Source organism: Lathyrus oleraceus, chromosome 6 (assembly GCF_024323335.1).
Source record: "Lathyrus oleraceus cultivar Zhongwan6 chromosome 6, CAAS_Psat_ZW6_1.0, whole genome shotgun sequence".
Lineage (NCBI taxonomy): Eukaryota > Viridiplantae > Streptophyta > Magnoliopsida > Fabales > Fabaceae > Lathyrus > Lathyrus oleraceus.
This window is the reverse complement of record NC_066584.1, coordinates 245,572,667-245,598,221: the sequence shown is the minus strand read 5'-3', so window position 1 is coordinate 245,598,221 and position 25,555 is coordinate 245,572,667. Positions and strand designations below refer to the sequence as shown.

General features: G+C 31.4%; 1 protein-coding gene across 1 annotated transcript; it reads left to right on the top strand.

Annotated features, from left to right (window-relative positions):
- Positions 1-18,036: 18,036 nt before the first annotated feature.
- LOC127093068 (probable CoA ligase CCL6) lies at positions 18,037-22,535 on the top strand. The gene is made up of 19 exons (XM_051031967.1): positions 18,037-18,433; positions 18,709-18,772; positions 18,888-18,977; positions 19,125-19,181; positions 19,286-19,334; positions 19,485-19,561; positions 19,642-19,681; positions 19,782-19,876; positions 20,015-20,179; positions 20,301-20,411; positions 20,506-20,593; positions 20,692-20,758; positions 20,841-20,916; positions 20,995-21,112; positions 21,198-21,443; positions 21,542-21,681; positions 21,792-21,974; positions 22,091-22,210; positions 22,311-22,535. The coding sequence occupies exons 1-19, from the start codon at positions 18,282-18,284 to the stop codon at positions 22,356-22,358; spliced, it is 1,986 nt and encodes a 661-aa protein (XP_050887924.1). The 5' UTR covers positions 18,037-18,281; the 3' UTR covers positions 22,359-22,535.
- The last annotated feature ends 3,020 nt before the right edge of the window (positions 22,536-25,555 follow it).

Here is a 25,555-nt window from a genome sequence, read left to right as displayed (position 1 = left end):
TCAATTTGCTGGCTTAGTACTGGTGTTTCCTAAACTAAAAGTCAAACAAGGTAACCTAATTTCCACACATTAGGGAGCTGACAAATAAGCTATTTGTTAGTTTCATTAATTGTAGGTTAGTTGTTATTTTCCTGGATTTTAGCTCAGCTGTTGGATTCCTTAAATTAGCCTGAGAAAAATGTTGAAACAGAAAAACTAAACAACCTACAATTTAGCACCAACTGTCAGGTGTGAATGTCACAACATTTAGTTTGACATTCAGAACATATACCTCATGCTGGTTCTGTTATGTTCCTGAAGACAGACTGTGCTAACTTTACTATACTGTGAAAGACTAATCAGTATCAGTCTACACGTACAACTGTCAAGACATCCAGTTTGACAGTTTCACTATGATCCGTTGGCCAGGTCTGTTATCCTCTTGAAGACCAGACTTAACTAAATACTGAACTGAGATCAACATGCCTATTATTCAGTATGTGTTGTTAATGATGAATGTCAAAACATTCTGATTGACATTCAAACAGATGGCTATGTGTCAGATCTGTTATTAACTTGATAAGCAGACTGAATTACAACCTGAGTTATGGCAGACAGGATTATAACATGCAGAAGGAAAACAAACACAGAAAATTGTTTACCCAGTTCGGTCCAACATGACCTACATCTGGGGGCTACCAAGCCAGGAAGAAGATCCACTATCAGCAGTATTAATTCAGAGTTAAACTCCCCCGTTTATAACTCTTCACTTAATCCCTACCCAATGCAATCTATACCTAGGAACTCCTAGATAAAAACCTCCAGTTTTCATTCCTATCACTACAAATACAATGTAATGTTAAACACCTTGAACTTGCTTCACAGCTTCGTTCAAGACCATAATCACTCTTGCCTACAGGCTTTGAGTTACAAATACTCTCAGCTTTGAACACTGAGAAACACATGGTAACCTTCCCACAGATTGGGAGGTTTACCTCACACACACCCCTAAATTTTCATTCTATGAGGCTTGCAAAAACTAGGTTACAATATGTTATTTATAACCTAATCACCCAACTGGATTTGGGCCTTCAGAAATCGCAGCAAACTTGTTCTTTGCTGTTACAAATACAGCAGAAAATTTCTGCTACAAACAAGGTCTTCAATCCTAAAATCTCTCCATATATATCTCCATATTTGGAGCCTATATATATTATGATTGAGTCTTTAAGACCTCCACCTGAGAGTTAGGATATTCACCAAATATCCTCACTAATCCCAGAATATATACTGAATTAATTAATTCAGTTTTCTACACATGTGCGATGTCACAGACATGATGTCGTGACATCGTACATGACATGTTGGTCCAGATGTTGAAATTCTTCAACCCAACATATTAAAACAACAGAGATCATTACATTATTTGTTTTACAAAATTAATGTCAATCCTAAGGTATTAACAATTCATCTTCAATCCATATTTCCACATCCTTTTGAAAGACTGTCGAAGGTGATTCAAATGGCCATTTTCTGAAGAGGATTTGATGACTGTGTCATCTATGTAAACTTGTATAAATGTCTCAACCAAATCATGGAATATATAATTCATTATCCTCTGATAGGTTGCGCCAACATTTTTGAGTCCAAAAAACATCACTACCCATTTGTACGTGCCCAGAGCTCTAGGACATCGAAAAGCTGTCTTAGCCACGTCTTCCTCTGCAATAAATATTTGATTATAACCTGAATAACCATCTAAAAGCTCAAATACTTAAAATTAGCCGCTGAGTCGACTAGCATCTCTGCCACTATCATTGGGTATTTGACTTTTGGAGTGGCAACATTTAAGTCTCTAAAGTCGATACAGACCCCAACAATACCATTCGTTTTAATGTTGGCTAACCATTTGTCGTACCTTTCAGATCTTATGAACTTGATTCGCAATAACCTTTCGATTTCCGCCTTGATTTTTCCATTCGAAGCACTTGCAGAAGATGTGTGTACCCTTTTCTTTCCCTTCTCACCCTTCAATTACATTGCTATGTTGGTTTTGATATTCTGTTTTTGAGATTGAGAGTTCTGATAATTGGAAATGACATATTTCTAATTTAATTCACCATAAAAGGTTATAATTTTATAGGGACTGCAACATATTGAATGTTTTTTTATTGAGTCATGTTTCTGTTTGCTGTCATGTTTGGTTGGTAAGACCGTACAAACACAAAACTTCCTTTAAATTATTAAATAAAAATACTGTAGAAGTTGCGTTATAATGTTGTCTAGGCTTTTTAGATTCATAAACTAAGCCATTAGCATATATTTAATTGGTGTAGTTGAAATGGTGAGGTACCAAAATGAACATTTGAAGGTCATAGCAGTTGAGCAATCATAGCATAATGTGCATCGTTATTTTTTTATGCTTACTACATCGTGTTATCGATTGAAAAGCAATTTGAAACTTAACTTTCTCTTGTGTATGGATTTGATTATAATGTAGTTGTTGTGCTACCTTAAACGCGCGTGTTCAACTTTTGGTATTCTCACTGTGTTATTTTATTGACTATGAAATGCAATTTAAGCTCTAATCCCATACATTATTGGAGAAACAATTGGAACTATATATTCTTTTTGCTACATTTATACCAGCATATATGTTTATATGCTTTCCATGGTAGAAAATTGTTTGCTTTTATTTCATGATTAATTTAACAGTAAAAACCCATATTTTAATTCATAAACATTAGCATTCAGTTTAGTGTTTACAAACAAAACATGTGTTTTCATTTGGTAATGTTCGTGAAGTTTTTTTAGATTAAACAAGTGTCTTGATTTTTTATTATTAAAGGAGTATTTACGAGATTAAACCAAATTGTTCATATCCTTTTCGGGTAGTTTTGTAGTAACAACTCACCTTGATAAATTCTAATATTAGACAAAATATAATTATTGAATTAAATAATTAATCATATTGATTTTACTAATAAATTAATTTATATTTGTTAAAATAATTTTATAATTAAATAGTTGAAATAAAATAAGTAAAAATATATAAGAATAATTAAGTTGTTTTTATATTATAATGACAATTATTTAGAAAAATATTGCAAATGGAAATATTATTACAAAAAGGAGCTTATAAAAAATTGAAGCATGCGAGCCATTTAAATGAATAATTCAATTTTGAAAGAGATAGCCAAATGAAAAACTCACATTAAGAATTGTGGAACATAGCATAGTCAAACATGATAAATGTTTTCAGTGATGCATAAAATAGTTAAATTTTTTATTAAGTAAAAAATACTATAAAAAAAATGTATTGTTTGTTAGAAAAAAAATACAATAACAACACAAAAGATTAACGTGGAAGTTTTAAAACCGTATAAAAAATCAAAATCGTTGTCAAATGACAACCAGAGAATAACAATATATAGAAATTGTTACAAAATATAGACTACCTTCAACCATCTTAAGGTCCCAATACATGAAGAACTTGAATCATATATATATAACTTTGAACTCTTTATTCCTTCACAAAACTAAGTGATGTGAGATTTCAAAGAACTTGTATCCTATATATAGCCTTGGACTTTCTCTTCATTCACAAAACTAAGCAATGTGAGACTTTTTCAACATGTATATTTTCAACCAACCCCAATAATCCTCACCTTGATTGGAAATAATACATAAGCTTTCGACAATCATACTCCACCATAAAGAGTATAGTCACTTGAAACTAAATCACTCCAAGAATTTTCACATTGTCTTCACCGACAATCATACTCCACCATAAAGAGTATAGTCACTTGAAGCTACACCATTTTAAGAACTTTCACACCGTCTTCACCAAAAATCATAGTTTTTAAAAAACTATCATACTCCACCTAAAGAAGAGTATAGTTCACTTGAAGCTAAATCACTTCAAAAAATTTCACATTATCTTCACCGATAATCATAGTTTTAACGAACTATCATACTCCACTTGAAGAAGAGTATGCTTCACTTGAAGTTAAACTTTCTCATATCAAAAATCAGATTGAAACTTTATGGTGCAACTTCTATTTAGGTCGGAAGCTCTTCAACCATCAACATAATCTCACCACACACTTTGCATTTATGTTCATGTGTTAATCCGATAGCAATAACCCGTCCTTTTTCATGACATCAGAAATGTCACGAGGACACACTTCTTAATTTTCAGAGAAGATCATCCTCTGACACAGCGAGAGAGACATTGCTAACATTTGACTCAGGACGCTGCTCCATCAGGATACTTATACTTTATATGTCCAAGACTTCTACATTTCCAACATCTCACCCCCATTTCATTGTTTTTCTTCACATACGACCTTCCTCTAGCAACCAACACTGGGTTTGATGAATTACTCTCCTCACCCTTTAATCTTCTTTCTTCAGAACTAATTTTACCAGCAACTTATTCAAAGCTCAAAGTTTCCTTCTCATATATTAAAACAAGTTTAATATGCTCATAGGAAGATGAAAGACACCATATGAGTCTTAAAGCTTTATCTTCATCATCAATCTTGACTCAAATAGTTTCTAATTTATAAACAATATCATTAAGAACACTTAAATGATCAGATACTTCCGTATGTTCATCCATACGCAAGTTATGACCATACTCCTTCAACAATAAACGATTTGATATACCATTTACTTGATATAGCCCTTCAAGTTTCTTCCAAAGCTCTTTGGTTAACAATGTACCAAGAATATTCGCAAGAATATTCTTAGTCAAAGACATGCAAATTGTACTCGAAGCTCTCAAATCTAGTTCCTCCCACTTCCTGTTGTCCATGTTGAAAATGTTTCCTTTCAATGCCTTGTGTAATCCTAATTGTATCAAAATATCTTTGACTTGAATTTTTCATAAGGCAAAACTAATTCTTCAATCAAATTTTTCTAAGTCAATCTTCACTGCACTTGAAAATTTTGACATTGCAACCAAAACCTTTCCTACAGCAAAATAAAATTTTCTCAACCAACACGGAGTATAAAATTTCTTTTATGATGTGGAAGATCAGCCAAAACTGCAACCACATAGCATAATAAAAAAAATTATAGCCCACTAAACCAAGGCTCTTAATACCACTTGTTAGGAAAAATAAAGCATAAATAAAAAAGAGAAATACAATAACAACACAAGAGATTAATGTGGAGACTCCAAAACCAAAGAAAAAACCACGGTCGTTGTCAAATGACAACCAGAGAATAAGACTATGTAAAAATTATTACAACAAATAAACTACTCTTAATCACCCCCAAGGCCCCAATACACATACAGAACTTGTATCCTATATATAGCATTGGACTATCTCTTCATTCACAAAACTAAGTGATGTGAGATTTCTTAAACATGTATATTTTCAACTAACCCTAACATTGTTGATACTAATATTTTTATAAACGATAAAGTGTATTGTCGATACAAATATTTTTATAAACGAGAAAAGTGTATTGTTGATACAAATATATTTATAAATGGAAAAAATATATTATTGATACAAATATTTTTATGAAAGGGAAAAAGTCTATTGTTATCCAAAATTTTGATAAACGGGAAAAATTGTATTGTTGATGCGAATATTTTTATAAACGAGAAAAAAATATATTGTTGATACGAATATTTTTATAAATAGAAATAATTGTATTGTTGATGCAAATATTGTTACAAATATTTTATAAATAGGAAAAAGTGTATTGTTCATACAAATATTTTTATAAATTGGAATAGATCTATCGTTAATATAAAAAAAAAATTAATTAGAAAAAGTGTATTGTGGATACAAATTTTATAAATGAGAAAAAGTGTATTGTTTATAAAAATATATTTATAAACAGAAAAGTGGATTGTTGATACAAGTATTTTTATAAACGGAGAAAATATGTAATATTGATACGATTCTCATTCACTTATCTTATTCATAATTTATTTATTTTTCTCTTGTTGTTTTCAAGGTTAGTGTATTTTTATTGTTTTAGAGTTTTGTAAATTTTAGTTTTCTGTATCGGTTCTTATAATTTTTGTTTGCATCATTCTAATTATTTGTTTTTGAATTTTATTTTATGTTACCGACATATTCATCTTCATGTAATCAACAAAGGTACAAGTTATGGTTAAAAGTTTTTGTATTTAACTTTTATTTATTAAGCCTTTTTTATTTTGAGTTGGTGATTTATATTTGTTATTTTTTAGTTATTTATTTAGACTTTAATGTCGGGCGTGTCTTGATTCGGTGATGAAACATTGGTTTTTATGGATCTGTGTTTTTTGGATAACTTTTATTTAAATAATTTTTAATTTTTATTGTTGTTTTGATTTGAATAGATGGAGCAACAAAACTAAACCATAATAAGAAGTTACAAATAAGAAACATATATATAGGAACATGTTTGTTTTAATCGGGGACTATACTTATTTACCATGATATTTTCTTCTAAAATCTGCAATCAATTTTCATGATCTGTTATAAAATCTGGACATACTTCTTTATTTTTATGTTATTGCTAGAGAGATATAATTTGTAATAAAATTATCCTTCCATGGTAGGATATTACTACTAATCAGTGTGCTGAATATAGTTATGATATAATTTAATTTAAAAGTGTGGGATATTTGATCCGATTTATTATTTCTAATTATTATTATTATTATTATTATTATTATTATTATTATTATTATTATTATTATTATTATTATATGTTTTTTAATCTAATTTATAAATGGCCCACTTTAATTTTGAGGATCTGATTTAGTATTTTTAGGTTGTACAATATTTAATCTTAAGCAGGTTAAACAAGTTAAAATAAATTGAATATAAATTGTATTGGTTTAAGTAGAATGTTTGGTCCATTATTGTACTAAATTTAATGAAAAAGTTAGAAACTTTTATTGGATCTTTAAATAATTTTGGCCTAATAAACCAATTAATCTATAGGTTATAACCCGCATCCGCTAAGATGCAATCAGTTTGACAGAAAATACATTGTGCTCAATGTTGTTTTTGAGTTTGAACATATTCAATCCGATCTCTTGGCCAGTTTTAAATACTAGTACTTCATTCGCCTCATAATAAGTGACGCGATTTAATTATTTTTTAAATTAAAAAAAATGAATAAATAAAATAGAGAATAATATTTTTACTAAAATTTTTCTAATATATTGAGAATTATAAAAATAATATTAATTAAAGAATAAAATTATAAAAAAATTATATTAAAAATTAAAATAAATTATTTATTTTTTGAGTATTTTTTTCTTCTAAATGGATATTCATTATGGTGGGACAAGAAAGTAAGTTTATTAAAGAAAAACATGGATATTGTTTGTACCTAGGGATTTGTGCCATTGATTTGCGTTGCCCCACATGTCGTACGTAGTTAATGTTGCACGAAACATTACGGCTAGCACATGAAATTAAGTTGGAGTATAACCAGACTGGCGAGCTTCACAAAAAGATATGGGGAAGGATTTAAATATTTTAATTTAATTTTTGTCTTTTAAACAAGTTTTAGATATTGTAGCATTTCAAAAAAATTCAAAAATAAAAGTTTTATATTTGTCCTTTAAACAAATATATTAGTAAAAGGATAATTCTTCCAAGCATAGGATATGTCGAGAGATAAAATAGTGTATAGATCACAAAATTATAAGTTGCTGATGTAATAATATTTAATATTAGAATAAGGATTAGTCAATTAATAATGTATGTTAAAAAATGTTTTCGACTTTTTATCTTTTAGTTATAAATAAAAAGTATTTTGACATTGTCAATTAATTGCATAAGTATTGATTATTTATTGTTTTGTTCAAAATATGTTGATTTCTTATTTTTCAAATAATTCGGATGCTAACCAATCAATCAGATGACTTAAAAGCACTTACGAATCTTTATGTTAAAAGAGTGGTAGTTACATAAGACATAAATGTTGAGAATATTAAGTGTCATAACTTTGTACCATATAAGCTCTAGAACTAGCCATCGATCAATTTGATCTTCATGAGTTAGAATATGTTATCCTCCTCTAAAAAAATAGTCAACATCACGATCGTGGGTCCACACCCAACTAGGTATGACAACGGGGTGGGTCAGAGACGATTTTTACCTCTCCCAAACTCAAATTCGAATCTTCAAAAAATCCTCATTCCCCACCCCAAATTCAAACGGGGATGGAGAATCAAAACTCAAACCCGTCCCAAACGAGTTCGGATTGGGTTCGGGTATCCCCGTCCCGTCACCATTCATTTAGTGAAATTAATTTTTTTAATAGAAATATTTATTTTTTCCAAATTAAAATTTCATTACAAATAATAAAATAAAACAATCTAAAATAATTTCATACATACATTTCAAATATTTTAAATAATAAATTAAAATTAAAATATCAATATATTAACCACATATTTAATATTCTAAATTATCAAAAATAAATAATAATGCACATAATGAAATAAACGGGGCGGATTCAGGGTGGATACTAGTGTCCCCATTACCCGACCCGTCCCCATATTTTATAATCGGGGAAAACCCAAACCCAGTCAAAACGGAGTTTCCCCGTCAACATTAGGGCGGGTTCGGGTGGGTACCCGCAGATATGCGTTATGTTGTCATGCCTATACCCAACGATAAACTATATTAACTTGCAAGAGAATGTTATCTGAAAAATAGAAATACTTTTCCACTTACTCTTCTTCCCACACTAAAAACTATATCGGGTGAAGTTTAGATTGACAGACCATCTGACGACATGATACCCAAAGAAACTAAAAGGATGTTGGTAAAGCCAACACTTACATCAATATAAAAGAAGAAGAAATCTAAGGCACTTCATAACAAAGATCCATATAAGCGCTAGTTTCCTCACCTATTCGAAGGAAAAATTGAAACACAATTTCATTCTAATGTATATGGTTTTATATATTTACTTTTTATTCCAATTTTATTTTCCAATAAATAGATTACATACTCTCTCTATATATTTGTATCCTTCCTTCCGTTGGGCTCAAGGATAGACTTACATGGCACAAACTCCAACATATGGGAGGCGTGTCATACCTTTGTTTGCTCCTCTATCTACTTTCCTCATAATATTTATGAGAAAGACTCTTATCATGTAATCTCCTTATCCATCTAAGAGGATATAAACATGGTAGATTCATAATTAGAGAAAGAAATTTCTATCTCGCCTAAGGAATTTGCCTCTTTGAGGACTCTACTATTCTAGTTTAGATCGACTGATGAACTTATACATGTTCAGTAAGAGGCTTATACAAATATGGTCCTTTATTTAAGTAATCTCTCAAGAGATTATCTTATCCTCATTAGAACTTATGAATATGATGCTTGCAAACTCAACAATCTAGACAATTTAAAGCTCACCAAAACTATGCTAAAATGGAAATATTATAATCTTGAAGAAGAACATAGGTTGAATGTTAAAAGGTAAAAGTAAATTGAGAACTCAATTTTCCAGCTCAAGGTCGTGCATGAAATAATTAAGAAGTTACTGAAGGAGTTAAAGTCTAAGGCTTTGACGCTAGCTAAAAAGATACACATGTCTAATAGTCAAATGCTAAGCATTTGAAAGAAATCCACCACTATTGACAAAATAATGAACCCTCTTATAACTTAAAAGAAGGATTTTAATATAGACCATGAGACTAGCGTGACTAGATTGATGTTGACCTCCATATGGAAAGACTTCAAGGCTTTTATCTCTGAGTCTTTAACAATAAACTCTTCTTTTTTTTGTACCACACCCTCTCAACTTGAGGAGGCCATTGGATTCTCCTACACTCAAGGAGGTGATCGTTCCTAGGGTTAAATATATGAAGGATCCTCAAGGTGAGGGAGTTACTACTCTCAGGATTGAGCCTACAGAGGTTCCTTGGAGTGAGAAAGTAGAGGTAAAAGTGATCATTTCAAGAGGTTATTCCTCTAAAGATTAAGTGAATGCTTCTAAGGAAAACATGGAGAAAACATCCCAAACAAACGAGTGACAATCATGATTTTAGTTAGTTTGTATCTAAGTATGTTTGATAAGCCAAATAACCAATTTTTGCATACGGTTTTAAACAAAAACTTAATAGAATTACCTTTTTTTTTTATCTTCCCATTAAAATCTCTTAATTGGTTTCCATATCTACTAGCTGAGGGGTTTCTTTTGTGATCTCATTTGTGATGATGGCTTAATATGGAAACCATTTCTCATAACTTAGGTTTCTAATCCTTACTTTGGTGGGATGGTTCTCCATATTCCAAATCCTAAGTCGTTGAGGGATACCTCAAATCTAATTTCTCTCTCTACAGTTTTATATTCGTAGAATAACCTGACCCAAGGTTGGTTAAAAAAAGCTATAATGTAAAAGCATTCCATCTTTTTATGTCAGAGCTTTGACTTTCTATTCATAAGAGTACAATTTTTATAATAGAAAGGTTAGGCCTAATGGTCTTTTTTTAACAAATAACCCGAAAACATGTTTGTTGATTAACTATTTTAATATTAATATAAGATGTAAGTCTCTTTGAATAATATTCAACTCTCTATGTAAAATACAAAGATAAATATAGCTAGATAGTATAAGTGAGTATGGACTTGACATTATCCGTGATTTAGATTAGAGAATTGATGTGCTCTGCATCGATGGTATGGATTGAGGAGCGAGATAGATATGTATTGTCCATAATGGTACCACATGCATAAGTGTCATGTTGTGTCGTGAGTCGTTTTTCACACACACACATATATATATATATATATATATATATATATATATATATATATATATATATATATATATATATATCGCGGCTGGAAAAATGACAAAGTCGCCGCCATCTTTTATTCATTCCTAAGGATAAGGAAAATAATGATAAAACCTATAAACTAAGGGTAAGATGCCAGGTTCGGGAGTCGATTAAGTAAGGAGAAGGTGTTAGACACCCCTTACCTCCATTGTACTCAATGAGATCCTCCTTTAATTCTAGGGTTAGTGTGTTTCTAAGGAATGTTTGTTTTGTTATCTATTAATTGTTTAATTATTATTTATTTACAAAAATGTTTTATTATTAAAAAAAAAAGAAAATCGATTAATTAGTAAAAAGGGGGACCTAAAACGTTTTTTATTATTATACTCGCTAGAGTCTTACAACTCTGTCTATGTACCCTTACTTTTAATAAAGGATCAAAGTCCCGTAGTTTTGATAAAAAATATTTGTTTGTTTGTTATTTTTATCCCTTAAAAGTTCTCACACATCGGGGACTGAGAAGTAATTGATTTTGAAAAATGTCTAAATGCACTAGGGCATGAGACTTATAGTTTGAGGTGAGTTTAAATTGATTTATCTTTTTTTATTGATTAAAAATATATATAACTATTTTGATTTAAGAAAGTAAATCCATAGTGATATATATATATATATATATATATATATATATATATATATATATATATATATATATATATATATATATATATATATATATATATATATATATATATATATATATATATATATATATATATATATATATATATATATATATATATATATATATTTATTTATTTAGCAAACATATTAAAAATTTAATTATATAAACCTAAAGACCATATCCATTATCCCTTGATTTATCCCTTAAAATCCTAAAATTTTATCCCATAATTTTATCACATATTATCCCTAAAATTATCGCATAAATTAACCATAATTGATTAATATCCCATAACTAATCTCATTATTTTTTTTTATATCAACCCATTTTTTAGAATTAATCCCTAATTCCAACCTGCTTAATTATTCTACAACTAGTCCCTAATATTAATTATATTTTTTTAATTATAATTATCTAAATAATTATTTAATTATATTTTTTTATTCAATCCCTAATTATATTCAACTCCTAAATTATTTTTATCAATTTTATATCATACCCCTAATTAATAATTATTGTACAAATATTAACTAACCCTATTTATCTTAATTTAATATTATTAATCCTATATTCTTGATTAATATTCCATAATTAATTTTTTTTTTATTTTTTTTATATTAGTTATAAAGGAATTACAATAGTTTCATTTAACCTTAACTATGCTTAATTATCCTAAGTATATTCTAATCCTAATTAAAAACCCTGAATAAATATTTAATTTATATATATATATATATATATATATATATATATATATATATATATATATATATATATATATATATATATATATATATATATATATATATATATATATATATATATATATATATATATATATATATATATATATATATATATATATATATATATATATATATATATATATAGAGAGAGAGAGAGAGAGAGAGAGAGAGAGAAGTAGTATTTATATATATATATATATATATATATATATATATATATATATATATATATATATATATATATATATTTGTGTATTTTTGTTTTATTTCTTGACTTTAAAAGAAATATTATTTTTGTATGTTTTTTGAATTTAAAGGGAAAAGAAATATTTTTGAATTAGAATGAATGAGCTAAAATATTTTTATATTTTTGGATTCAATGGAATAGAGAAGTATTTTTTATATTTTTTGGATCTTAAATCGCACCAAAACCCTTCTCCTTCCTCATTTCTCATATATCTCAAAACCTCTTCAAACTCTCTCAAAATTGTTTTCATCACCAAGTCTAAAATCAAACAACCAAGGTCAAATTAACTTCAATTAACATCAAAAACATCATCCAACACTAAAACAAAGTGAAAAATTATAAGTTTTTGGATGTTTAGAATAGTTTTTGAGTTTTTGTGTAAATGAGTAGAAATTGATATATAAGTTAGGAAATGAGTAGAAAATAGATGATTGGTAGTTTAGATATAGTGTAAAACATGATAGTTGACTGAAAATGATGATCAATGCAATATTTTTTTGGTTATCATGTCTGCATTACCGCCATTGGCGCAACTGCTGAGTTGTAGAAAATTTCAGAGATGCATCTCCAGAATTTTTTAACGTTTTAGTTTCCCAACAATCAGAGATGCATCTCCGAATTTTTCTCTGTTATTATCATTTTTTCTTGCTTGTGGTGTTGTATGCTTTCTCTAATTGTCTGTTTACTTTAACTTATAGGTATAATGGCTTATATAAACGATAGACTGAGACAAAAAAGGGTTGCACAACACGCATCAATACAGAGGGAGAAGAGTCAGCAGGTTTCAGATGCTCCTGGTCCCCCTGGCCATGCAAAACCATCTACATATGGGGCTTGTGCTTCTCTTCATGCTTCTCCATCTTTTTCTTCCCGTAGAAGACAATTTTCACCTTCTGACACATCACTCCCTTCATCCTTCCACAGGCGTCAGGTTTCACCTATTCAGGCGCCTGAGATACCCGAGTCACCAATGGTACCGGAGGCACCACTTCCACCTTCTACTGCTGATGTTACTGCGCCAATGCCACATTCAGAGGGTGAGGCTGATGCGGATGCTGAGCCAGAGGCATTTGGATGAGACCTTGTAGATTTGTCACTACTGCCTCTGTAACCAAACCATACTTCCATACATATCTGGTACAGAGAGGTAGCATAAGTTAGATTCATTATTTTTAATTATGTTTATTTTAGTTGACAAGTTTGTGACACTGATTTTTATTTTTTTCAAGATCATTATCCGCTGAAGTTTATTAACCACAAGCGGAAGATTACCGGCTTGCCTTAGTCGAATGAGGAATGGTTTAAGGTTGTTTTGTCCTTATTTGGCCTGAAGGACTTGTACATGACCAGTTATACTACGGTCAACCACATGATGCTTAACACATTCATGAAGAGATGACACTCTGAGACCTTGTCATTTCACCTTTCGCTCAGTGAGATGTCTATCACACTCGATAAATATGTCGTGTTTGCTACATCTTTCAATCAGGGGGAGACTCCTAGTTCATGGGAGGGTTACCAAAGACGAGACATTCATGATGATGGTAGACTATTTAGGGGATGACACAGCGAAGGCGAATAAGGAGTTGCATAGGACCGGGAGGCTCATGCTAGCTTTGAATACCTTATATATATATATATATATATATATATATATATATATATATATATATATATATATATATATATATATATATATATATATATATATATATGAGATCTAGAGAGCACATTAGGCCACAGGTGATGACGAGCAGGTGAGACTCCACAGAGCGCATGCTATGAGAGCATACCTGCTATATTTGGTTAGCACTACGATTTTTATGGACAAAACTGTCACTTATATAGATGTCATCTATCTACGGTACTTAGAGGATTTCGAGCGGATCCATGAGTACAACTGGGTGACCACTTGTTTGATCTACCTGTATTCGAATTTATCAGTGAGTTGTAGGTGGAAGACGAAACAGGTCATAGGAAGCATCAAACTATTGACGGTAATATTTATTGGTCTCTTAATCTTTCAATGTCATTTTCATTTCATCTTTACAACGCCATTACTTATGATTTGTGGGTTCCAAAATTTTTAAGCTTGGATCATCCAACACTTCCCACGCATCTCCGACTAGGCGAGTGTACCAACTTACTCTGAGGATATGTCACGTGCTACTGCATTTGCCCAACTCAGAGAGAACTAAGAGACTGATCCGTTCAAAGTGTATCTTGACCGTTTGGTTGCTGAGGACATGCCCTTCAACAACCATGTCGATCACCGTGAGACACAACCATTTAACGAGATATTAATATACTTTGGATGGTTGGCATGCGGATCACGTCTCACTTCTCCTTATCTGCCCGAGCGCGTCATGCAAAAATTCGGCTACACTCAGACCATTCTCAGCCACCCTGTTGTATTTGATCCTCCTACTTTGATACATAGACAGATGAATGACATGTTTGATGATTATGAGATTCATCTACGAAGGAGGCATAAAGTAGCATAGCCCGAGTGCCTGGAGCTATGTGGACGGGTACATCCAGTGGTTCTTTAGGGTGTCACATCCGCATATGATGCAGGTTTCTCAAGAGACCCACCGAGGCCAACTCATTAGGAGATACTAGAGGAGGAGCATACACAAATATATCATGTTGAGGATGTCTTGCCTATATGTCGTCGCATTGTGGAGATTGCGCATACAAGCATTGACAAATGTATCTTCCCTGATGAGTTTGATGTGAGGCAGATCCTAGATGCCATAATTACGGAGGCACAATAAGGTATTGATGTATCAAAGACAGTGACAGAGGGCATGGGGATTAATAGTCGAGGAGTCTGAAGAGGCAGAGGAGATAAAGGAGGCAAAAGAGATGTAGTTCGACATACACAGTAGTGCATTAGTATAATAGTAGTACTATAGATTGTATTTTATTTTGACATCATGCTACTTTATCGTTGTTCTCAACTTTTTTTAATATTTACTGGTCTTTTATTTATATATCACATTTTTGGACCATCTGGATTTATGTACGTCATTGTTTGTATATCGATTGTATGATTTAAATCTCGTCATATAACATGATACATAATGCTAATAAATCTTCATCTGAATAGACGTAAACAAAACGTAACTTATGATTCATTATGTTCTAATATGTCATGGAGATATATCTCCGATATTATTTCGTAGATGCATCTTCAAAATATTTTAACATTCAATCAGAATTTGATGCATCAGAAGATGTATCTTCAAAATTTGAAGGCATTTTAAATTTTTTCACATGCAAAAAAATTTCCCTCTTTTAATTGTGGATACATGTCATTGATAACCATAAATTCATTCTAATGGTGGACTGAACATTTTTTAGACTTCTTTCTAAACCTCTCAATAAAGTTGGTTGTCGATTCATTCACCTATTATTTCAATTTAATTAGATCGTATATGTCGTAACCTTTGGCTGAGGCCACTAAAAACTATCATGGAAATACCTCTCCATGTATGCCCTAGTTTATATTGAGCATAATGGGAGAAAAAAAGTACTAGATAAATTTCGTTCCAACATTAACCCAACTAACCTTTATCTCTAAAGCCAGAGTGATACGTAAGTTTTGACAAAGTCATATAGTCATTTTGATAAACAAATAAATAAAATAAAAGGTGTATCCATATGTTTGTTTGTATCACCAATTTCACCACACAATTTAAGAAAGATTGACGTAGTTGTTTTGACAAATTTCCTTTCTGTAATCATGATCAATTAAGTATTGGTTCAACCATATAGTTGACTATGCTCACTTAAGTTACTGAATTTTAATTTATTGTAATAGACGCCATCGAAATCCACCCAATATTAAATTTTGCTGCACCAATTCACAACTGCATGCATCCAATTTTCCACCCCAACTTAACTACTACATTTCTTTTCATTTATTGTATGTACAATGAAAATATTTCTTTCTGGCCGGCATTTTGCTTAGATATTCTCAGAGAAATTAAATTTAAAATTAAAATAAAACACCAATTAGGCACTCAACAAAACACCTTCGTCTTCATGAATTCACTAAGTATTCCAGTATTTGCTTGATATCATGCAGGAATTAAGGGTGCATTATTGGCCAGCCAAGTGGCTTAAATTTGAACAATTTGTCTTATATAAAAAAATACAGATGTGAGATTTTTCCTAAAATAAGGAGAATAGTACTAGTAATAATAATATGTTCATTAATTAAAACTATCAACAAAACTATATGTATTTTTTATTTTAAACAAATCATTTTACATAAATTAAAAAATAAAAAAATTTATATGTAAAAGAGAAATTATTTATTACTTTACAAAATTATCCTATTAATGATATGAAAAATATAAATTTGAAAAAAAATTGGAAAAATGAAGAAAAATAAATAGTAAAGAACATAATTTATATTTAAATGATTTACAACTTATAAAAAAACATTACAAAATAACTTATAATTTATGATTGAAATAGTACTGTTTTTCAATTAAAAAAATATATAAAAAGTTGTACCATGGTTATTTTCAAGTCTCCATAATAACAAAATCTTGTAAAAAAATGTCTCCATAATAAAATAATCATTCCAATTAATTAATCACTATTATAAATACAAAAAAAAATATTTAGAATAATACAAATACTATTAATTAAAATTTATAATGAAACATTGCATTTAAAATTAAAACAATGTTCAATTTATGATAACAAAATTTAAAATAGGCCACTCATTCTAGAAGAAAAATATTAATACCAGAAAACTCATCCAAAAAGGAAAGAATGGAGAGTAATGTTGTTGGCACTTCAATGGATGGACTAATTAATGATAACTACTTTTGTTTCATTTAATAATAATAATAATATAATAATAATAATAATAATAATAATAATAATAATAATAATAATAATAATAATAATAATAATAATAATAATAATAATAATAATAATAATAATAATAATAATAATAATAATAATAATAATAATAATAATAATAATAATAATAATAATAATAATAATAATAATAATATAATAATAATAATAATAATAATAATAATAATAATAATAATAATAAATAATAATAATAATAATAATAATAATAATAATAATAATAATAATAAAATAATATAATAATAATAATATAATAATAATAATAATAATAATAATAATAATAATAATAATAATAATAATAATAATAATAATAATATAATAATAATAATAATATAATAATAATAATAATAATAATATAATAATAATAATAATAATAATAATAATAATAATAATAATAATAATAATAATATAATAATAATAATAATAATAATAATAATAATAATAATAATAATAATAATAATAATAATAATAATAATAATAATAATAATATAATAATAATAATAATAATAATAATAATAATAATAATAATAATAATAATAATAATAATAATAATAATAATAATAATAGAAGCAGGACCAAAGTTTATTGACTTTATGTTTTTCATTTTGTTTCTGATTTTGTGTATAGGGATAATGGCAAAGTTAGTTTTGCAGGTTCACCAAACTTTTACAGCCCTTATAAATGCTTAGAGACAGTTGATATGAACAACATGCAAAATGAGTAAGAAAAATAGACACACAAACAGATGAAAAGTGTATTAAAACAGCTTTGAAAAAAACTACAAAAGTAGTCTTAGAATTTATTTCTGTCTCTACTCAACTACCTTCTATTTATTACTAGTACAACTAAACAGAGATATAACCAACCACACTTCTGAGCTGTGACTTCAATCATCATCATCATCATCATCATATATACCTTTTGCTGCAGATTCTCTTTCAGTTTGAGTTTTCATTATGTCAGAGGTTTACACTGTGAAGGTTGAGGAAGGAAAGCCTGCTACATCTGATGGAAAGCCATCTGTAGGTCCTGTATATAGATGCATTTATGCCAAAGATGGTCTTTTGGAGTTGCCTTCTGGTTTAGAATCCCCATGGGATTTCTTCAGGTCACTCTCTACTTTTTTTTACTTGTTAGTATTAACTTTCATCTAATGCAAATCAATAGAAATTATCTTCTTAAAACTAAAAATTATAATGAATATAAGAAACTAAGAGTTTAATGACTGAAATTCACGTTTTAAATATGAACAAGTGGGATGTCGCGGGTTTGAATGTGCGCCCCCTACACGGCTATCAACTGAGCTGGCTTTACGAGACTATACTAGTTTTATATATGGCTTTTGAGCTTTTCTTCTTTGATGTTTTGTGCTTTCTTTGACAGGGATTCTGTTAAGAAGAACCCCGACAACCAAATGCTTGGAAGACGTCAAAAACTCGATTCTAAAGTATAAAACTCATCTTCATTGTATTTCAATTCCATGACTTCTTTCATCTTATAGTTTCAAGACTCAAAAATATCGGTTCCTTTTTCTGATAAACTGTGAAAACTTGAATTTTCAGGCGGGACCATATTCATGGCTCACATATAAAGAGGTCTATGACATTTCCATTCAAATGGGATCGGCCATGAGAATCCGCGGCGTCAATCCTGTGAGTTTTCACAATTTCCGCTCTATCAATATTCTCTCCGAACTTAAATATAAGAAAAATAAATAAATAATAACGCTCGTATTTGACTGATATTAGGACATTTTAAATGTGAAATTTATTATCTGACAAATGATTTTATGTTACCAGGGAGATCATTGTGGCATATACGGTGCCAACTGTCCTGAATGGATCATTGCAATGGAGGTATAGTACTTAGTTTATAATTGAATCATTATTCTTATTATATTGATTGTTTTTGTTCATTATTGTAATAAGAATTAATCTAATTCGATTTTGCTATTTTGCAGGCTTGCAATTGCTCTGCAGTAACATATGTTCCATTGTATGACACCCTTGGTATGTGTTTTCTGCATCACAGTTGTTTGTTTGGACAACATGTATGCTCTGCTATAAGCATAAGTGCTTATCATATAAGTGTTTATATATAAGCTATTTCTATAATAAACAACATCACAGTTGTCATTAACTTGTGTTTATGTCAAACAGGTTCTAATGCTGTGGAGTTTATCATAAACCATGCTGAAGTTTCAATCGCATTTGTTCAAGAAAATAAGATTCCATCAGTATGTTCTAACTCTTTGAGCTCAATGTTTTAAGAATCTGTCATTTTTTTCCATTAGTAAACTAACATTTGCTTCCACAGATTTTGTCATGTCTTGATCGGTGTTCTTCAAATCTTAAGAGTAGGTCAAGCATTGCTATCTTATTTACACTTACTCAAGATTAAGGTTTTTTTTTGTACTTCATTTAATGCAGACTAATCTATGTAAATTAATGTTGTAGCTATTGTGAGCTTTGGAAATGTTTCGGCCACACAAAAGAAGGAAGCTGAGGAATTCGGCACATCCTGCTTCGCCTGGGACGAGTTTCTCCAGTTGGTAAGATATTAATTAGTGTTTTAAATTATGGTCTCAGTCGCATTTACTAGAAATGTTCATGGTTCGATTCAAGAAGAAAAATCAAACCGTTACAACAGTTCGCTATAATTGAACCGAACTGTTTACTTTCTTTCTCAGGGAAGTTTAGAATGGGATCTACCACCAAAAAAGAAGACTGACATTTGCACAATAATGTACACAAGTGGAACAACCGGCGAACCCAAAGGTGTCATTATTAAGAATGAGGCTTTCATGTCTGAAGTGTTGTCTATTGATCAAATTATTATGTTAACAGACAGAGTGGTAAGATAACCAATTTTTTCAAACTTCAAGGATTTCATATTAAACTTCTTCTTTTCTATAACTATTTGTGGAAAAGTCATATAGTGGTGACACGAAATATGTAACATTGTAATATCTGTAGGCCGCAGACGACGATATATACTTCTCCTTTCTTCCTCTTGCTCATGTTTACGACCAGATAATGGCGACCTATTGCATCTTCAAGGGCTCCTCGATAGGGTTTTGGCAAGGCGTAAGACTTTGATTCTGTTTCCAGTTCATTCTTTCCATGTCTTTTGTTCAACTCCTAGTATTTCTTATAGAATTTTCTCTTTTAAATCTTGCAGGATGTTAGATTCTTGATGGAAGATGTTCAGGAATTGAAACCGACTATATTTTGCGGTGTTCCTAGAGTTTTTGATCGTATTTGCGCTGGTAAGATACCAATATATTCTTCTAGTCTTTTATAACTTTCTTATACCCGTGTAACTATACTATCCAACAAACACTAACTATATGTTTTTCACATGAAGGTATCAAAAGCAAAGTTTCATCTGCTGGATCACTGAAAAGTGCATTGTTTCATTATGCATACAACTAGTATGTTTACAACAAAATCTTTTGAGTGTTTTAGTTATATGTTTGTGTGTGAACTGTGAACTAATCAAGAGTCCATTAACAGTAAGTTAAGTTACCTGGAGAAGGGTCTTCAACAGCATAAAGCAGCACCTCTGTTTGATAGGCTTGTGTTTGATAAGGTAAACTACTTGTTTTAGTGAATTCTTTTCGCAGAGTTTTGTTCAATCGCAACTAAAAAATATTGGTTTTATTGGTAGACGAAACAAGCACTCGGTGGACGCGTTCGTATTCTATTATCAGGTGCTGCTCCTTTGCCTTTACATGTGGAAGAGTGTTTGAGAGTCACTAGTGGATCCACATTATCACAAGGATATGGTATGGTATATGAATAAAAGAATCTTCTTCCTAGCATAATGTTGTGATTGTGTATGACATTAATCTATTATTTTTTGCGTGTCAGGTCTTACTGAAAGCTGTGCTGGGTGTTTCACATCGATCGGCGATGTGTTTTCTATGATGGGAACAGTTGGAATTCCCATGACAACCATTGAGGCCAGACTTGAATCTGTACCAGAGATGGGATATGACGCACTTTCCAGCGAACCCCGCGGAGAAATTTGCCTCAGAGGAAATTCATTGTTCTCTGGTTACCACAAGCGACAAGATCTTACTCAGGAGGTTATCGTTGACGGTTGGTTTCATACAGGTATATTGATTGATTGATCCCTAGTAACTGAGGCACATATGTAACCTACATTGCCTCTAAATGCATTATGTTAAGATGCAATTTTGAAATCTTTGCAGGCGATATCGGAGAATGGCAACCAAACGGAGCGATGAAAATCATCGATAGGAAAAAGAATATCTTTAAACTGTCTCAAGGAGAATACATTGCTGTAGAGAGTATTGAAAGCAAGTATCTGCAATGCCCTCTTATAACATCGGTATGTTTCTATTACCGAAGCGAGAATTCTATTGTTTTTTTTGTTGGATATCAAGTGTTTAAGGAAAGTTCATTTACAATAATAATGGATAAAAACCTTTCTGTGTTCAGATTTGGGTATACGGAAACAGTTTTGAGTCATTCTTAGTGGCTGTGGTGGTTCCTGAGAGAAAGGTTCTTGAAGATTGGGCAATAGAGCACAATTTTACTGGTGACTTTAAATCTGTGTGTGAAAATTTAAAGGCAAGAAAGTACATCTTGGATGAGCTCAGAAGCACTGGTCAGAAACTTCAAGTATGTGTATATATATGATTTTCTTATGCTATGCTGCTTATTTTCGGTATTATGAATTTATGATGCATGATGAATGTGTGTGCTAGCTGCATCTGACATGAATGAAACTCTCTCAGCTTAGGGGATTTGAGCTGCTCAAAGCTATTTATCTGGAACCATCTCCATTTGACATAGAGAGAGATCTAGTAACTCCAACATTCAAATTGAAGAGGCCTCAATTACTGAAACACTACAAGGTAATTTGCTTCATTTGGTATCTATGAATGCCAATCAGATATTGGAATGCTTTTCTCAAATAAACTAATGTTACTACTCTATGCAAACATTGCTTTGCAGGAACAAATTGATGAACTATACAAGGAAGCAAAAGGAACAATGGCATGAGTCATGTGATGCAAAATCCATTTGGTTTTATGTAAATTTGATTGTATTGTCTAAAGTGATGATAATCTATAAACATAGTATAGTAGTATGTTAAAATATCCACTCTGAATGTAATTCTTGTCAGTTAATTAATTAATAAGATCATAATGTTAGAACCTTCTCTAACTTAAACAGCAATGAATGCACTTTCAGAAACACAATGGTGTACGATCTATATGCTACCAAGTTCAATATTCAATTTGTGTATACGCGTGAAGATACAAACACACAAAAATACTAATGATTTTCTTAAGGATTAATGTGTAAGTGCCTAAAATCACTTTCAGTCAAATGTACGACGTTCAAGCCAAACGGTTACTGAATACTATTGAATTAGGAGACACTAAGAGACATTTAGGTTAAACCGTGTGTTTTTAAAAGCACTACGGAGACTTTATTATATATAGAGAGATTACAACTAATTACATGATATAGTCGATGTGAGATTATTCTATATATAAATATTCTCAACATTATATATTTACAAATATCAACATTCCCCCTCAAGCTTGAGCATATAAGTCAAATGCCCCAAATTTGTTACATATATAATTAGTTCTGGGGCTTCGCAGAGATTTTGTAAACACGTCTGCCAATTGATCATTAGAGTTGACAAAGCTTGTGACGAAGTCACCTGACTCGATCTTCTCTCTAACAAAGTGACAGTCTATCTCAATATGTTTGGTCCTCTTATGGAAGACTGGATTTGAAACAATATGCAATGCAGCTTGATTATCACAAATAAGTGTCATTGGTCTTGCTTCTTCAATTTGAAGTTCCTTGAGCAACTGTTTTAACCAAATAAGTTCACATGTTGCCATTGCCATGGCCCTATACTCTGCATCAGCGCTTGATCTTGCAACTACGTTTTGTTTTTTACTTTTCCAGGATATAAGGTTTCCTCCAACAAGTACACAATACTCAGAGGTGGATCGTCTATCAATGGATGACCCTGCCCAATCAGCATCAGAGTATCCAATTATCTGAGTATGTCCTTTATCTTCATACACTAAACCTTTCCCTGGAGCACATTTGATGTATCTCAGAATCCGGATAACAGCATCCATGTGTTCATGACAAGGGGAATTTAAGAATTGACTTACCATACTAACCGAAAAAGAAATGTCTGGATGTGTGACTGTGAGATAATTCAACTTTCCAACCAATCTCCTATGCCTTCCCGAGTCAGATAAAGGCTCCCCCTGATTGGGTAGTAGTTTGACACTTGGATCCATAGGAGTATCAGCTAGTTTAGCATTCAACAGACATGTTTCTTCCAAAATATCCATAGCATATTTCCGCTGAGAAATCACCAAACCATCTTTAGATTGGGCTACCTCAATACCCAAGAAATAACGGAGTTTACCAAGGTCTTTTGTCTGAAATTGATTCGAGAGATGTTGTTTTAACTAGAGTATACCCTGCTGATCACTACCAGTTATGACAATATCATCTACGTACACAATAAGATAAATACACCCTTGGGCTGAGTGACGATAAAAAACAGAATGATCAACTTCACTACGAACCATACCAAACTATTGTACTACAACGCTGAATCTGCCGAACCAAGCTCTCAGAGATTGCTTAAGACCATAAAGAGACCTGTGTAACCTACACACCATATTCAATGACTCCCCCTGAGCAACAAATCCAGGTGGTTTCTCCATATATACTTCCTCTTCAAGATCACCATGTAAAAAAGCATTTCTGATGTCAAGTTGATGAAGAGGCCAATGTCGAATGGCTGCAATGGCTAGAAGAAGTCTAATAGATGTCATCTTGGCTACAGGCGAGAAGGTATCACTATAATCCAATCTAAAAATCTGAGTGTATCCTTTGCCTACCAAGCGAGCTTTAAATCGATCAATCTTACCATCTGGACCAACCTTCATTGTATAAAGTCAACGACAACCTACTAAAGATTTCCCAGGGGGTAGAGGAACCAGTTTCCAAGTACCACTGCTTTGAAGAGCACACATTTCATCAATCATTGCTTGTCTCCACTCAGGGTGAGATAATGCTTCACCTGGAGTTTTAGAAATAGAAACAAAAGACAAAGAAGACAAACAAGTATACTGCAAAGGGGAAAGACAATGATAACATAAATCAATATAATGTGGAGAATGAGTTCGTGTTTGACGTATACCTTTTCGAAGGGCAATAGGAAGATCGGACTCAAGTTGCAGGATCGAATCCGGTGTTGACGGAGGCGTCGGAGGAGAGTCTGCAATGATCTCAGGGACAGGTACGACCTCAGGGACAGGGACGACAGACGTTGGGCGACGACGCTGATATGTTTGAAGTGGTCGAGAAGTAGGGGGTCAGGAGCCATAGACTGGTGGGGGATAATGGTAGGCGGGACATTAATAACTGCTGGAAAATGTGTGTGAGTACTTTCTTGAAGAGGTTCCGGAGATACTGGGTTGGACCCGAAATATGGAACAGACTCGAAGAAGGTAACATCGGCCGATATGAGGTATCGTTGTAGAGTATGAGAATAACAACGATAACCCTTTTGGGAACGATGATAACCAAGAAAGACACACTTTAGTGATCGAGCTGCTAGTTTATCAAGACCAGGGGAGAGATTGTGTACAAAACACGTTGACCCGAATACTCGATGAGGAATTGGGTGGAAAGGAGAGTTTGGAAATAGGATTGAATGAGGGATTTTATTATTAAGGACAGATGAGGGCATGCAGTTTATGAGGTAACATGCCGTGAGCACCACATCCCCCCAAAAAGGAGAGGGACATTACCATGGAGAAGTAGGGCCCGAGTGGTTTCTACAAGATGTCGATTTTTGCGTTCGGCTACCCCATTTTGTTGGGGTGTATGAGGGAAAGATGTTTGGTGAAGAATATCATTGGATAACATAAAAGTTTGAAACTGTTAGGATAAATATTCACGTGCATTTTCACTTCTTAAGGTACGAATAGACAAGCCAAATTGGATTCTTATTTCTCGATAAAATTGTTCAAAAATAGAAAATAATTCAGATCTGTTCTTCATTAAAAATAGCCATGTGCAACGTGAAAAATCATCAATGAAAGTTACAAAATATCTGGACTCAAAAGTAGACACGGTACGCGATGGACCCCAAACATCGGAGTGAACTAAAGCAAAAGGGGACGCAGCTCGTTTATTGACTAGAT